Source organism: Pseudorca crassidens, chromosome 8 (genome assembly GCF_039906515.1).
Source record: "Pseudorca crassidens isolate mPseCra1 chromosome 8, mPseCra1.hap1, whole genome shotgun sequence".
NCBI lineage: Eukaryota > Metazoa > Chordata > Mammalia > Artiodactyla > Delphinidae > Pseudorca > Pseudorca crassidens.
The window spans coordinates 100,216,368-100,233,385 of NC_090303.1; the positions used below are offsets into that span (position 1 = coordinate 100,216,368).

A 17,018-nucleotide genomic window follows, 5' to 3' on the forward strand; every position below is an offset into this window, starting at 1 on the left:
GAGGGTGTTGCGCTGTAGACAGGGTGGACAGGGAATGTCTGTCGGAGGAGGTAAGGTCTGAACTGAGCCCTGCACACTAAGAAGGAGCCAGTCACGTGAACATACTTTCCTGCTGATCTTAAGAGTTTAGCTCTCAGGGGAATTGCTTCATGCCTATCATTCGAAGTGGAAATTCATCGCCTGTCTCTATAGAGAAAATGTGGCACAAATTACATAATTACGTTGCATTAGTGTTGTGTGTTGCGTACTCAAATGGTAAGATAACCATGCTTTTCAATCCAAAACGCAGAATGCATGGTTTAACGTGTAGCGTGTGGGCTGGGTATGAAATCAGGGCTATCTTGGATTTTCCAAGGCATGATTACTATCATTGATAAGCTTCAGGGGGTTGGCCTGGGCACCTAACCCACTGCTGATATGAGAAGTGTATTTCTAGTTTCTAAAAAGTGAAATAACAGGTGTACTTTTGGAATAAAACTGCTTGCCATTTGGGACCGTATCTCTTTTCCCCAACCAGATTACACGTTCTTCCCTCAGAGCAAAGTCTGATTTTTATACTTTTTTGAATCCCTCAAAGCACCTACCAGAGTGCTGGGTACGTAGAAGACACAAAAAGGTCCATGGGTTTGCCTTAAATTCCGAACATGCACTTGACTGGGAAGCACCGAGTCCTTTTGTCCCTCTCGGGCTCGGAGTGCCGAGGTGCTGTTCACCCTCCTGCCGCATGGAGGCGCAAAGGGAATGCCGCGCGGTGAGGAGGAGCGGCTGGAGCCGGTATTGGCCCGGGAGGGCCGAACTCCCATAATGCACCTTGTATCAACACGGCGTTGGGGGCAGCTTCGAGGAGGTGCCGGGGGCGCCCAGCGGACCCGCACGCACCCCGAGGCGTATCAGGCGGGGCCCGGGTGTTGGGGGGCGACTGGCAGCCATGGCAGAGTCGGCGCCTGCTCGGGTAAGAGTCCTCCTGGCGCGGACCCGAGGGCGCGTTCGGGACGGTTGAGCCCCGGCCGGGGCGGGGCTTCGAGGTGCGGGGCTGGGCGGCCGTGGTCCGCAGCTGGCGTGGGTCAACGCCGACCTCTCCGCGCAACCCCAGAGTTCTGCCCTCCCCCTGTCGGTTTCCTCCGCGTCGGGCCACAGCCCCAGTGCCACGCGCCTTCGCCGAGAAACTTCTCGGAGGTTTGTTTCATGTTCTTGGATTTGCTACCGTCCCTACACGTTTTCGTCCCGCCCTAAGAGAGCCCGTTTCCAGGCTGGCGAGGGGGCGCGGATTGGAAACCTTGGGTCCCCGTCACTGCCAGTGAACTTGCCCGGTGCTTCGGGGACCCCAGGACTCTGCCCCTCTGCGACCAGCTCGTTCTCGGGCTGATGGGTTTCCCTCGTTTCTTCTGCCGTGCTCTCCTGCTACAGACTCTGCCCTGGGTTGCAGCCGCAGGTTGAAGTCAGGCTGGGCTTCCTCTCCTTGGGACAGGTGTTATCTCACTGTGTAGTTGTTGGCTTTTGTCTGTGAAGCTGTCGATCTCTTTCCCTCTCCCCCTTCCCCAGATGTCCCCATTCAGGGAATGGCAAGACGTGGAGCTTGGGCACGGTGTCGGGAAACTAGGTATCAGCCGTAACTCAGCTCTCAGCTATCCACTTTAGTGATTTTAGGCAACTTTGTTCACTTGAAGCCTCCTTTTCCTTAGCTGTAAGTTGAGAGTGTTGGACTAGTTACTAGACGATCTCTAAGGTTTCTGGCAGCTCTGACACTCTCATATTATTACAAAGTCGTGGTTATTTTAATGATACAGGATGATTTGTTATAGGAAGGGTAGATGGAGTTTAGTTGGGTTTTAGTGCAGCATTTCTCGATCTAGAAACACTTTCAAAATCGTGTGAGACCTTTGTGAAGATAGAGGGCTAAGGAGATCCTGTAGTGAAAACTTGACCATGAGCTGGGTGCATTGTATTTGGTTCTTGTAGGAAGTGGGTAAGAACTAAGAGGGGAAGGATTGGAAGACTTAAAGAACACAGTGTTTGCTTTCAACAAATTATGGAAACAAGACACAGATGTTCATGATAATCACAATATTTACCTCGTTTTGATTCCTTTAAGTTAAGGTGATCCAGTCAAAGACTTGCCTTTTCCCCAAGATCAAATTGTAGTACTAAAGTCGGGCAGGAGGACAAGTTACTAATTTCCAGAGTACTTCTTGACTGGTCAGCGCCGTTACCTACATGTCTACAACAGACCTTGTTAAAAAGAAGTCTTGGGTTTCCCAGGTGCCGCAGTGGTTGAGGGTTCGCCTGCCGATGCAGCAGACGTGGGTTCGTGCGCCGGTCTGGGAAGATCCCATATGCCGCGGAGCGGCTGGGCCCGTGAGCCATGGCCAATGAGCCTGCGCATCCGGAGCCTGTGCTCCGCAACGGGAGAGGCCACAACAGTGAGAAGCCTGCGTACCGCAAAAAAAAAAAAAAAAAAAAAAAAAAAGAAGAAGTCTTAAAGATCCTCCAAAATCCCCAACTATCCTTTAAGTAATTTATGGATCTGTCATTGCAGAACGTATTTAAATTGTCCTTGAGCATATTTCTTTTCTCATCTTGAGATGAAGATTCTGTACCTTTTATTTGACAGTATGGCCAAGTGGGTGCCCTGATGAAAACAACTAAAAATGCTGAGGGGGAAAAACAAATATATTTGAAATGTAGCTAGTAAAGAATACGTGGAGGGGCTTCCCTGGTGGCGCAGTGGTTAAGAATCCGCCTGCCAATGCGGGGGACCCGGGTTCAATACCTGGTCTGGGAAGATCCCACATGCCAGGGAGCAACTAAGCCCGTGCACCACAACTACTGAGCCTGCGTTCTAGAGCCTGCATGCCACAGCTACTGAGCCCAAGTGACGCAACTACTGAGGCCCATGTACCTGGAGCCTGTGTCTGCAACAGGAGAAGCCACTGCAATGAGAAGCCCGTGCACCGCAATGCAGAGTAGCCCCCGCTCACTGCAACTAGAGAAAGCCTACACGCAGCAACGAAGACCCAACACAGCCAAAAATAAATAAATAAAATAAATTAAAAAAAATAAAGAATAAGTGGAGCCCAAAGACTAAGTGGAAAATGGAGTGCTTAAGAGGTAAGCAGAGTTCTGAAGCCAACTTTGAGGGCATTGGCTGAACATTCATCTGTAGTGTTTATGACCTCAAGGGGCCTGGAAAATAGAAGACAAAACTCAGAGCCTACGGTGGGGAGTCTAAGACGCCTCCTACTCCAGTCTCATAAAACTGAGACTTCAAAGGGCAACGTTCAGTGTGAACTGGAAGTAAGCTCTTACCCCCAAGGAGTGATTGCAAAGAAAATCATGTCAAACCTTGGTGCTGGGAGATGGGTGCAAGGTGCCCCTTGAAAATTCATGTTGACTCTCAAGTGGGTTTATTGCCTGAATTCACACGACCTTGGTGTCTGGGAAACCTTAAGCCAAGAATTTAGTTTAAAGTAGAGCCTCCAGCCGTCTATAAGAAATAAACACAGATCTTCTCCAGAGGAGTCTACACTTAACTCAGACTTCAGATAATTCTCAGATAAAATGCCAAGAAAAATGAATTCACAATAAAAAGTTATCCAAAAAGCGATGAAAAACTATGAGAAAAAGCCAGTAAAATTAATGGGCAACAAAATTAGACCTTCAGAGATTTCAGATATTGCAATTCCAGAAGAAAAACATATTGGAATTCCAGTAGGAAACACACACACACACACACGCGCGCACACACACACATGCACACACACAATCTGCACTGGAGGACATATTTGATGAATATCTAGTGGCTGAGGATATTGTAGGACTGATGCAAATACTAATACTTAGAAGTCCCGTAGATCCCAATCAGGATAAACATAAAGAAATCTCTACCTAGACACGTAATAGTGAAAGTACAGAATACAAGGCAGAGAGAATTCTTAAAAGCAGCCAAACAAAAAAGATTAACTTCAAATGAACCATTGTAAGGCTGATGAGGTTCAGCTTCTCAGCAACAGTGGAAGCCAGCCAACAGTAGAATGGTTTCATCAAAGGGCTAAAAGAAAATAACTATGTAATCCCATATTTTAAAACTATGCAAAAGTACCTTTCAAAAAAAAAAGGTAAAATAAAATATTTTCAGACAAATTAAAACTGACAATTTGTTACCAATATACTCTTTTTTTTTTCATTTTAACATCTTTATTGGAGTATAATTGCTTTACAATGGTATGTTAGTTTCAGCTTCACAACAAAATGAATCAGTTATATATATACATATGTTCCCATATCTCTTCCCGCTTGCGTCTCCCTCACCAATATACTCTTATTAAAGGAAGTTCTAAAGGATATACTTCAGGTACAAGGAAAATTATCTTAAGTGGAAAGTGAAAGTGTAAGAAAGTATGATGATCCATTAAAATGGGTAAATCTAAACAACTATTGACTGAATAAAACAGTAATAATCTCTTGTGGGTTAAAACCAAAGGCAGAATTAAAATACATGGCAGCATTGATGTAAACGTTAGGAAGAGATGATCAGAATTCAGATATTTAAAGGTCTTTGTAAGTAATTTCTAGGATGGTTGCTAAAAGACTAGAAATTGGCTGTATAACTTACAATTTAAAAGGGGGGATAATAGAATAAGAAAAAATCTAAAAGAAGGCAAGAAAGAAGATGGGATAAATAGCACAAAAAAGGTAAAAATAAATAAAAATAGGTCAACAATTACAGTAAATGTAAATGGACTAAATGTTCTAGTTAAAAGGCAAAGATTGATAGGATTGGTTAAAGTTCAGCAAATGGCTTATAAGAGATACAACTGAAAGATAAAGCTATAGAAATGGTTGAATATAACAGGATATGAAAACATGTATCAGGCTAATACTAATCAAAAGAAAAATGGCTTAACTGTATTAATATTGCTAGAGATAGACGGCTACTACTACTTTTATAATAGTAAAAGACTCAATTTACCAGGCTGATAGGACATTTCTAATCTTATGTGCACCTAATTATACTGTCTCAAAATATATAAAACAAAAATTGATAGAACTACAAGGAAAATCCATTATCATAGTAGAAATTTTAACACAACCTTAGTATTTTATCAAGCAGAGAAAAACTAGTAAGGGTGTAGTGCATTCAACAGAACTTTCTGAGATGATGGAAATATTCTCTCTGTCCTGTTCAGTGTAGTAGCTACAAAGTACATGTGGCTATTTGAGCACTTGCAATGTGGCTCAATAGCTGAGGAACTGAATTTTTAATTTAATTTTAATTAATTTAAATTTAAGCATCCACATGTTTCTAGTGGCTGTTATATTGGACAGCACAGATATAGAGGATAATACTAATTTTTTTATCCACATATCAATATATAATTTCAACGTTCAGAGAGATTAGTGAAAAAAGAGAGAAGGCAAAAATACCCCATTAGAAATGAAAGTGTGTTCTGGTGGCTGATGCTGACTGTAGACCAGGACCTTAGGTAGGGTTGTTGAACAGAACATCACCATCACCACCACCAACATCCCTCTCCATGTGGCTTGGGATTCTTCAGGCGATTCCAGCACCTACATGCCTATGATTTGCTCTGCTTGACATGGAGTGGGGCAGACACAAACTGTCCCTGACAAACCCTCCTTTAATTGCAGATTCGTGAACAAAATAGACGTTGTTGTCTTAAGCCACAAAATTTGGGATTATTTATGATATAGCAATTGATGATTGGAACAGATACCTATGGAATATATTTAAATACCAAAAGGTGTTAAAAAATACCTTACAAAAGGAGTATATACTGTGTGTGTGAATTGAAACATTTTATCCTAAAGATGTCACTTCTCAAATTTATCTATGGACTTGATGCAGTGCCAAACAAAATCTGTAAAGATATTTTTATGAAACCTTTCGAGCTTGTAAACTATCAACAGGCCAAAATTAGTCAAGATACTCCTGTAAAATAAGGAGGTGGGACTTGTATCAATAATTATCAAAAAGCTGTGGTCATTAAGATGGTAATTTTGGTAAAGCAGTAGAAAAATTGACCCATAGAACAGAACAGAGATGCCAGAAACAGACTGACTGTATGTATGAAAACTTGATTTATGACAGAGATAGCATTAAAAATTAGTGGGTAGGGCTTCCCTGGTGGCGCAGTGGTTGAGAGTCCGCCTGCCAATGCAGGGGACACGGGTTCGTGCCCCGGTCCGGGAAGATCCCACATGCCGCGGAGCAGCTGGGCCCGTGAGCCATGGCTGCTGAGCCTGTGCGTCCTGAACCTGTGCTCCACAGTGGGAGAGGCCACAACAGTGAGAGGCCCGCGTACCGCAAAAAAAAAAAAAAAAATTAGTGGGTAAATGATGGATTTTTCATTATATAGTATTAGATCTATTTATTGACTTTCATATGAAAATCAAAGCTTGCACTGTACACAAATACTGTCTCAGTTCTAGTTGAGATAAATGCTTAAATGTGAAAGTCAAAACTATCAAGTGTTTAGAAGACAGTATTGTGGGATATAGATTTTTTTTTTTACACCTGACACAAAAGTTCAAACCACAAAAGAATTAATACTGATAAAACTCAACTACGTTAAAACTAAGGACTTTTAATCAAATGATAATAAAGAGAATTTTAAAATGAGGCACAAATAAGGGAAGTTATTTGTAACACATATGACTGATAAAGATTAGTATACAGAATTTACAGAGAAATTGTATGAGACAACCTCATAGATCCTATGAGAAGTCAGATAACCCAAAAGATAAATGGATTAAAGATTTCAGTCAGAGGAAGTTTGAATGGCCAATAAACATAAAAAAGATGCTTATCCCTTGTTAAAAATCAAGGAAAATGCAGGTTAAAACCATGATGAGGTATCATTTCAGATCTACTAGAGGGATGCAAATTTTAGTTTGACAGTAACAAATGTTGATGAAGCTGTGGAACAGCCAGAATACTTACAGACTTCTGACAAGAATGAAATTGGTATGACTGCTTTGGAAAACATTTGACATTATCTGCTTAAGTTCAGGATGTGTATATACCCTATGAGCCAACAATTCCCGTCCTAGGACTATACCCTTGGGAAACTTGCCCATGTCCACTAGAAGCCAGACACAATTCTATTTATCATAGCACTGCTTGTAATGACAGAGATGGGGAAACATCAATAGTGGAATAGAAAAATAAACTGTGGTATAGTCACACGATGGAATATTATACAGCAATGAAAATGAATTAATTAAAGCCACCTGCAACAACAAGCTATTCCCAGGAGTTGTAGAAGAGTGACTTGTTCATATAAAATCCTAAAACATGCAAAATTTAAAGAATATATATTTTTTGGAAACAAACGTAAAAAAAAACAAACATGAAAAAGGGCAGTTAATAGTAAAAACCAAATTTGGGATAGTAGTTACTTCAGAGAGTTGCACAAAGGACTGTAAAGGTGATATATATAAAACACACACACACACACACACACACACACACACACAGGCATACCTCATTGTATTGTGCTTTGCTTTATTGCACTTGGTAGATACTGTGTTTCTTACAAACTGAAGGTTTGTGGCAACTCTGTGTTGAGCAAGTCTGTCATCGACCATTTTTCCAACGTGTTTGCTCACTTTGTGTCTCTGTGTCACATTTTGGTAATTCTCAAAATATTTTGAACTTTTTCATTGTTTTTATATTTGTTATGGTGATCTGTGAACTTTGATGTTAATATTACAGAAAGAAGGCTCAGATGATGGTCGGCATTATTTACCTGAAAAAATTTAATTTTTTAATTAAGGTATATACTTTTTTTAGATGTAATGCCATTGCATTAGACTACAGAACAGTGTAAACATAACTTTTTCTATGTACTAGAAAACCAAAAAATTCATGTGACTTGCTTAATTGTGATACTTGCTTTAAGAACCCACAGTATTCTCCGAGGTATGCTGTGTGCATGTGTATATGTGTGTGTATATACATATATATTTAATTTTAATTAATTAATTTTTTAAACTGAGTGGTGGTTACATGGAGATTTGTTGTCACTACTTTATATATTTTATGTATTATGTAAATATTCTTTTTTAAACTATTCAGTAAGTCATGGTATCTCAGAAGTGACCTTAAATATCATCTAGTCCAGCTTAAGCAAGTATCACTTTAGAGCGTTATTTAATTGTTCAGTGTTTTACTCAAGCAGATTGTAGGTGTCTAAACAACAGGGGCTGTGTCTTGTACTTAATGGGTTTCAGACCATGGCTGCAGGCCCAATGTATGATACATGATCTGACACTATGATACAATATGCAAGCAGGACTGTCCCAGAAAATCTAGAAATACAGTTAGTGTAAGTATACTTTTAAAAAATTTCTCACTACCTTCAGGAATTTTCTTATATATGGAACTTAAGAAAAAAATTATGGAGGAATACGTGTTTATTGAAAAAGTCAAACAAGCAATAGTTTATAATCAAAGATTAAAATTCCTCTCTCTCATATCCTGAGACTGACTCATGTTAGTATAGTTTGGTGAATACCTTCCCAAACCTTTCTGTGTGTGGAAACATATACACGTATCTTTTCTCTTCTTTAGGAAAATGAAGTCAGAATAAATATGTTTCCCTAAAAGTTGACAGCCTATCAATGTATGATGAACAGTCTTCCAAACCATACATATAGATCTAACTCATTCTTTTTAACAGTTGTATAACATCATCTTTGGTCGTGCCATAATTTATTTAACCATCCTCTTATTAATAGACATCTAGAGGGAGTTCCCTTGTGGTCCAGTGGTTAGGACTTGGTGCTTTCACTGCCATGGCCTGAGTTTAATCCCTGGTTGGGGAACTAAGGTACCGCAAGCCACGCGGTGTGGCCAAAAAAAATATTAGACATCTAGATTATTTCCAAGTTTTGGCTATTCCAGAGAATGTTGCCAGTAATCATCTTTGTATGTATGTCACTAAACAGTAATGCCATTTATTTTTGAAGATTCCCATAGCGGTACTACTAGGTGAAAGGGTTTTTAATGACTTCCTGGATATTTTCTTTCCTCAAAGTTTGTAGTATTTTTCATTCCTTCCAGGAGTGTTATGGAAGTGCCAGTTTTACCACGTCATAGTCAGCTCTGAATGTTGTTCCTGCCCCTTTCTTTCATATTTCTCAACCTCGTGGGTGAAAAGTGGTTTCACTTGGTTGTATGTGCATTCATGACTGCTAATGTCGCTGTCTTTTCATTGGCTTATTGACCACCTGCATTTCCACTTTCGCAAATTATTTATAGTTGCAGTTTTATCTTTGGGTTGTTTATCTTTCCTTTGCGCTTCATATCCTGTTTACAGATATTCTCTCCCAGTTTGTTTTTAGACTTTGTTTATGGTATCTTTTATAATAGCTAATATTTTCTCCTTAACGTTCTGAGTGTTGCTTACTGAGATATAATTTACATACAGTAAAATTTACTCCTTCGGCATAACTGTAGTTAAGTGAGTTTTGAAAAACGTGTAGCCATCATATTACCAAGTTATAGAATATTGTCATCATCCCAGAAATTACCCCTAAGTAATTAATTTCCCCCAATCCCCGCCTCTGGCAACCACTGATCTCTGTTTTGTGTCTATAGTTTTCCCTTTTCCTCAGTGTCACGTAAATGGAATACAGTATGTAGCATTTTGTGTCTGGCTTCTTTCACGTAGCCTAGTGATTTTGGTATTTACCCATGTTGTTACAAGTCTCAATAATTTGTTCCTTTTCATTGCTGAGGAGTATTCTGATATACGATATGTCTTTCCTAGGGCTGCTGTAAAAAAATCCCACCAACTAGGTGGCTTAACCAAAAAATTTATTGTCTCACAGTTGCAGAGGCTAGAAGTCTGCAATCAGGGTGTCCACCGGGTTGGTTCCTTATGAGGACTGTGAGGGAGAGTCTGTTCCATGCCTCTCCCCCAGCTTCTGGTGGTGCCAGGTGTTTCCTTGGCTTGTTGCCGCATAACTCCAACCTCTGCCTCCACTTTCACGTGGTTGTCTTCTCCTTGTATGTGCCTTCACATTGTCTCTTCTCTCTCTGTGTGTTTGTCTCTGTCCGTATTCCTCCTTCTTTACTAGGACACCAGTCACATTGGATTAGAGCCCACTGTCATGACCTCATTTTAACCTGATTACTCGGTAAAGACTATCTCCAAGTAAAATCACATTGTGAGGTACTAGGGGTTAGGACGTCCACATACCTTTTTGGGGAGACACAATTGAACCCATAACATACGAATGGACACAGTTTGTTTGTTTATCCATTCACCAGTTGATGGACATTCAAATTGTTTCTGTCATGATAGATAATTTAAAACAAAAGAAAAGAGGAACCTTGGCTTGCCTGCTCTTTTTAGCCTTTGACTATGTGGAAGAGGAGAGATGTTATTTCTCTGCTCAGATCCCAACCCACCTTCCTGTTTGGAAAAAGTGCTAGAAAGCAACACAGTGCTGGCCACAGAAAGGAAAGAGGAGATTCCAAAAAACTAGAGACTTAGAGACTTAAAGTTAAAAGCAGAACATGTGATGAAATGAATTTACCCAGTAATCTAAGTTTTTTGTTTCATTTGTATTTTTCTTTTACATTAAACTTTTCTTTAAATCTTTTTTAAGGGGGATATTTAAGCTTTTGACTGTATGCTCAATAATGAACTGAGTTGGTTAACTGGAGTAGGTCATGGCCAAACTTAAGAGTTCAGTTCTGTACCGGTTGGTTTCATCTTGTCCCCTCTTTCTCCAGACCATAAGCTCTGGCCCTAGCAGTTCTTTCAAAGATATTTCCTTTCAGTGCCTTGTTCTCAGTGTCCTCATTATGGTTAGAGAAGCAGCCTTGAATCAAGTGTATGCTGTTACACTTGAGAATATGAAGTTTCAGGGGTTTAGGACTGAAATGAACATGCAGTGAGACAGTGAGGGCAAGAGGCAGTTCAGGAAGACTTCCCAGGTGTTGGTTTTAGTAATTTTGAGGTTCAGCCACAGTGATTTTTCTACTGTCTGGGACAGACCATAAAAATGTGAAGTCTAAGGACAATGTCCGAGGACTTAGTCAAGTCATTTAAGTAAATGTTTATGAAGGATTTAGTAGGTGTTTTCACTATACTAGTTGCTAGGGTGCAAAGATGAATGAGGTGAGTCTTGTAGGTCCTGCTAAGGAATTTTGTCTTGATTGTGGGGAGCCACTGAAAGGTTTTTAGCAGGGCTGACGTGATCAGCTACAAATCAAGAAGGAATGTGAAGTTGAGTGTGGATGTAAGTTACATCATTTATCATAGCAAAGTGTTAGAAATAGTCCAAAATATCAAGTAGAAAGAAATGGGCTTAAAAACTGAATACTGATGCAGGGAAGTCTTACGGAATATGCTGACAGTGAAACACAGGTAACAAAACATGTACAATATGATTGCAGTTTTGTTGAAAAAGAAATAAGTTAAAAGATGAAAAAAACTTATAGGAAATACACCAAAATTCCAAGCTTATTTCTGGACGGTGGTATTTTACATACATTTTTCTTTCTTTCTTCTTTTCAGCGTTTTCTTGTTACAGGATAGATGTATAGTTTGCAGTATCAGAATGTAAAAGCACCTGCTTTTTATTTTTATATGTTTTTCATGCTTTTATTAGTTTACTGCGTGATATATGCCTCTTAATCTTTTTTTTAAAATAAATTTATTTATTTATTTTTGGCTGTGTTGGGTCTTCGTTGCTGTGCGCGGCCTTTCTCTAGTTGCAGTGATCGGGACTACTCTTTGTTGCGGTGCGTGGGCTTCTTATCGTCGTGGCTTCTCTTGTTGTGGAGCACGGGCTCTAGGCGCGCAGGCTTCAGTAGCTGTGGCACAGGGGCTCAGTAGTTGTAGCTTGCGGGCTCTAGAGCGCAGGCTCAGTAGTTGTGGCACATGGGCTTAGTTGCTCCGTGGCATGTGAGATCTTCCCCGGGCCAGGGCTCGAACCTGTGTCCCCTGCATTGGCAGGCGGATTCTTAACCACTGCACCACCAGGGAAGCCCCGCACATGCTTTTTAAATTGAAAAGAAAGAAAAGAAGTAGAAACTAGGTGCTGTAAGCGCTCCTGGACCCACTGGACCCATTGTGTTTTTTCACCTGTTGTTTGGAAGTGACACTGACTGCCTGACGCCGTATCTGGTTCTTCAGCACAGGAGGAAGCGCCGCTCCACCCCTTTGACTTCCTCCACGCTGCCCTCACAAGCACCAGAGGAAAGCTCCTATTTGCAGACCACAGATATCTCACTCTGGACAGTGGTGGCCGCTATTCAAGCTGTGGAGAAGAAGATGGAGTCCCAGGCTGCCCGGCTGCAGAGCCTGGAGGGCCGGACGGGGACGGCTGAGAAGAAGCTGGCCGACTGCGAGAAGACGGCCGTGGAGTTGGGGAACCAGCTGGAGGGCAAGTGGGCGGTGCTGGGGACCCTGCTGCAGGAGTACGGGCTGCTGCAGAGGCGGCTGGAGAACGTGGAGAACCTGCTGAGGAACAGGAACTTCTGGGTCCTGCGGCTGCCCCCGGGCAGCAAGGGCGAGGCCCCCAAGGTAAGCCTTGAGGGTTGAGAGTCAGACCAGAGGGGGTGGGCCCAGCCCTTTGTTAGTGAAGATTCTCAGTGGCTGGCTTTTCCTTTGTGGCTTTGGTAGGAGACACTCACTATGTGACATTTGTGATTTCAGGTGTCCAGGTCACTTGAAAATGATGGAGTCTGTTTTTCAGAGCAGGAGTGGGAGAACCTGGAGGGCTGGCAGAAGGAGCTGTACACAAATGCGATGAAAAGCAGCTATGAGACTCTGGTCTCTCTAAGTAAGTAGCAGAGTTTTCTCCCTAGAATTTGCTCTCAGGCATCCTACAATTCTTGGCCAAGTAGCTTGTGACCCAGGCTGCATCTGTGATTCTAGTGGGCTGTGGATCCTCTCTTGGCCTCAGCCAGGCTGAGAAATGGGAGTCTCCAGGCCCTCAATTTATGAAGACTTTCGGAAAGGTCTTGGTGTTGTGCATTTTGTATTTCTTCCCTGTGCTCATGTAGTCGGTTCACCGCTGTGGCCTCTCCCGTTGCGGAGCACAGGCTCCGGACGCGCAGGCTCAGCGGCCATGGCTCACGGGCCCAGCCGCTCCACGACACGTGGGATCCTCCCGGACCGGGGCACGAACCCGTGTCCCCTGCAGCGGCAGGCGGACTCTCAACCACTGCGCCACCAGGGAAGCCCCCAGTCAGTTCTTGATAATGTTTACTAATAGATAAGATGTCATCATGTGCCTTAGGGTTTAACATGGCTAGGGTTCCTCATGCTGCATTTAATACTTAGGACTGCTTGACAGGAAATCCTTTGTTGCCTGGGATGGGCAGACAGCATGGGCTCACCAAACACTGTTTCTTGGCGTTTACCTGGAATTACAGATGGTCCTTGTGGTCCCAGTGTTCATTTTGTGTTGATGAAAAGTGCCGATTGATAGATGTACATCTTTATATGTAAAATATAGGCTATTACGTAATAAATGCATTTTGTTTGGTTGACAAAATCTTTTAGAACCTAGGTCCGTGGAGGCATGTCAAGAAGGCCAGCGTGCCTGGAGCGAAGTGGAGGGGGAGGGGAGTAGCAAATAGGTCAGAGATGGGACTGTGTGACCTCGACTGGCTCACGTGTTCTGCTAGTGGCTGTTTCCTTGTCTGTCATAGTGGGGGATAGCGGTGCTGACCTTACCTTGCAGTGCTGTAGCCCAGATGAAGTTAGATACCCGGAGAGGAGCCCATGTCCGTGGGTGGCAATGGTGGTGTTGGAAGGAAAGCAGTGGGCTCTGAAGCCTGACCACCTGTGCCTCAAACGGCTGAGAAGGGGCACTGAAGGCAGCAGTTAGCTGAATGGATCACTCGAATTGGCCATAATTTTCTAATTGTCCCAAACTGCTAAGGGAAAGTGACTTTGAATCTTTCGAAGTTTTAATATCAGCTCCTTGACATTGGTCACCTTGTTCATCGGCAAATGACCAGTACTGTCTCCTGGGCTCACACTGTGCCGTTTCCAACCCAGAGGTGCTTGGCCAGCCAGAAGGAGAAGCGGAGTTGGGTACAGAGATGCTGGGTGACTTGGAGGAGGAAGACGCTCGTGGTGTCCACCCAGGTGAGTGGCTCCAGAACACTCCACCCCAGGCCCGCTCCCTGCAGCCTGTGGTGAGCTGCCCCACTGCTAAACGGCCAGACACTGATTGTTAGTAACCTCACCCGGCATTTAGTTGTTCTAAAGTCCTTCATGATTATCATCAGCTCACCTATTATATGTGTATCTTACCTCCTTAACTGCTGTGTGGAGTCCCTAAGGTTCACGGCCGTGTCACACTTCTGTATGCCCTGCAGACAGTGTAGAGTGTCTAACAGGCCTTAGTCAAAACCCACTGGAGATTGAGAATAGGGTTGGTCAGACCTTCAGGAGTGAAGCTAACTGGGTAAGGGGCAGGAGAAACCGTTGTAAACCAGGTAATTTGGGGAGAATATGCAGGAAGAACAGAGCTGGATGCGTGAATTTTTAAGCTATAGGTTCGGTTGTTTGGTTTTTTTTCAATTATTCACATGTATTATTTTAACACTCTGTAACACTTAAATTAGCTTAGGTGTTACCTATGTATACTTTACCATTTTCCACAGAGTTGAATACAAATTTGTGGACAAGCTTAGAGGATTTATAACACTGTTCTGTAAGAATAACATATTCGGATTTCCGATCAGTATGTCTCTACCTGAGTATAGGTTACTTTTTCAGGTCTTGCAGCCCAGTCTGTCTCATCCTCTTCCAAATTATCCTGATTCCCTTGATCCTGGGGTACTTTGATTTGAGCCCTTCTGAAATTCACAGATGTTTGTTCAGCTCTGAAAAAACCAAAGGTGCTAGAATGTGATCTTTTTTGTGGCTCTTCTTTGTCTTGGCAGTGGAAGGGGTTATGATCAAGCAGGAGATACAGTACACGCAGGACGGCTCTGCGGAACTTCCTGGAGAGTTCTCGGGCATTGCCGAAGAGCACGCTTTCCTGAGCCCAGAGCAGCCTGAGCTCTGGGATGGTCAGGGACGTTCTGTCCTCTTGGAATCAGGTCCCGGGGACACTAATCCAGAGGAGCCCATTGAGGGCAGTAGAGACCCTGGCAGTGGCAGAACTCTGGGCTGCCCCCCGAAGCAGAAGTCTACCAGGCAGCTGCAGCTGGGTCAGCAGCGTGGGCAGGGCCTGAAGCTGAAAAGGGACACTGCTGGCCCCTACGAATGTTCCGAGTGCGAGGCCATCTTCCGCTGTAAGCAGCAGCTGGCCGCACATCTGCGGACCCACTCAGGATGGGAGCCTTACACGGCCTCGGAGCCAGAGGAGAGCCTTCGGCCCCGGCCCCGGCCCCAGCTTAAGCCCCAGCCCCGGAAGGCGAAGCTGCACCAGTGTGATGTGTGCACAAGGAGCTTCAGCTGCAGGGTGAGCCTGCTGACCCACCAGCGCTGCCACCTGCAGGAGGGGCCCGGTGCCGGCCGCCGGGTCCAGGAGCGGTTCTCACCCAACAGCCTGGTCGCCCTGCCCGGCCACATCCCTTGGAGGAAAAGCCGGAGCGCCCTCATCTGTGGTTACTGCGGCAAGAGCTTCAGCCACCCGTCCGACCTGGTGCGGCACCAGCGCATCCACACGGGCGAGCGGCCCTACAGCTGCCCTGAGTGTGAGAAGAGCTTTGTCCAGAAGCAGCACCTCCTGCAGCACCAGAAGATCCACCAGCGGGAGCGGGGCGGGCCAGCCCTGGAGCCCGGAAGGCCCAACGGCCTGCTTTAGGGGTGCCGGCCCCTCGCCCGACTGGGGGAGGCGGAGGGGGCTGGCACTGTCCCCCCGAAGAGACAGTGTAGCGTCAGGGACTGACTTCTTTCTGAGGGGAGTCACTTTGATTTGCTTTCCCTTGACCAGGCGCCAGGCCGAGCCCAAAGGCTGCCCTGAAAACCACGGAAGAGGAGGAGTCGGGGCCAGGCCTCTCCTGCTGTCTTCACCCTGCTGCCGAGTTTGCCATCTCTGTGGCACCGTCAAGTCTCTGCTTTTCCCATCCGAGTTGATAGTCGTGGGCTGGGGTTGGCTCTCTGAGCCTGCAGGGCTGGTGGCCTGTTCCAGGGCCCGTCCCGGCATTCAGGTCTTCCCGAGGGTTGAGTCGGGCCAAAGGAGCGAGCAGACACGTGGAAGCCCTCTAGCTGCTCTTCTTTTGTCATCTCCTTGTTAATAACAAGTAGAAGAAATAATTTAAATGAACTGCTTACCGTGCTCTGAAGACCCTTTTTTTTGGAATTAGATTTTAGTTGGTTAAAGAAAAAGTCTGACAATTTTTAGATTTCCAGAGTTGTAGAAGTTGTTCCTAACATGGGGACTGGGCCTGCCCTCTGGGAGGGGATCACTTATGGGGCTCTTTTAGCCCACCCACATTTAGTCAGGGCCGTAGTGCTGGGCTCCCTCTTGTGCGGGTGCTTGGCACTCCGGAATAGGGCTACCTGACCGAGAGGAGGAGAGTAGTAGGGTCAGACCCCAGAACCCCTGCTGGGAATGAAGGGTCCTGTAAAGGAGCTGAGGTACGGTCCTGCTTCTCTGAGTTTGGGTTTCTCTCTGCTCTTCCATCCCATCCTTGCTGCGGTTCTGCAGCCTCCCAGCATAGAAGACTACTTTTTACTTAAGGTTGTTCAGCTTATACCAGTGGTTACTTGAGTTGGTTTTTATTATACCAGTTGTTTCTTGAGGTTGTTCAGATCACACACTTTCCACAGTAGCTCTGGGATTGACTATTCCTGAAATGGTGGAAAAAAGCACACAGATGCCCATCTCTCGGGAGTGGTGAATGCCTGCCCCACTGTTGTTTGGGGAGATGAGAGTGGGCTCCTGGGTCCTATGTGAATGTCCCGTTTGATGTTTGCAGTTGCCTAGAATAAAACTTAACTACTAGCCAAAAAAAAACCCACAAAACTCCTGTTTGATGTTTTTCTCCATTTGTCAAGAATACCCTCCTG

The 17,018-nt window shown here is 44.2% G+C and overlaps 1 protein-coding gene across 1 annotated transcript; it reads left to right on the forward strand.

Annotated features, from left to right (window-relative positions):
• The first annotated feature begins 805 nt into the window (after positions 1 to 805).
• Positions 806 to 16,965, forward strand: ZNF212 (zinc finger protein 212). The gene is made up of 5 exons (XM_067747319.1): positions 806 to 952; positions 12,174 to 12,563; positions 12,696 to 12,822; positions 14,049 to 14,138; positions 14,942 to 16,965. The coding sequence occupies exons 1-5, from the start codon at positions 929 to 931 to the stop codon at positions 15,808 to 15,810; spliced, it is 1,500 nt and encodes a 499-aa protein (XP_067603420.1). The 5' UTR covers positions 806 to 928; the 3' UTR covers positions 15,811 to 16,965.
• Positions 16,966 to 17,018: the final 53 nt, after the last annotated feature.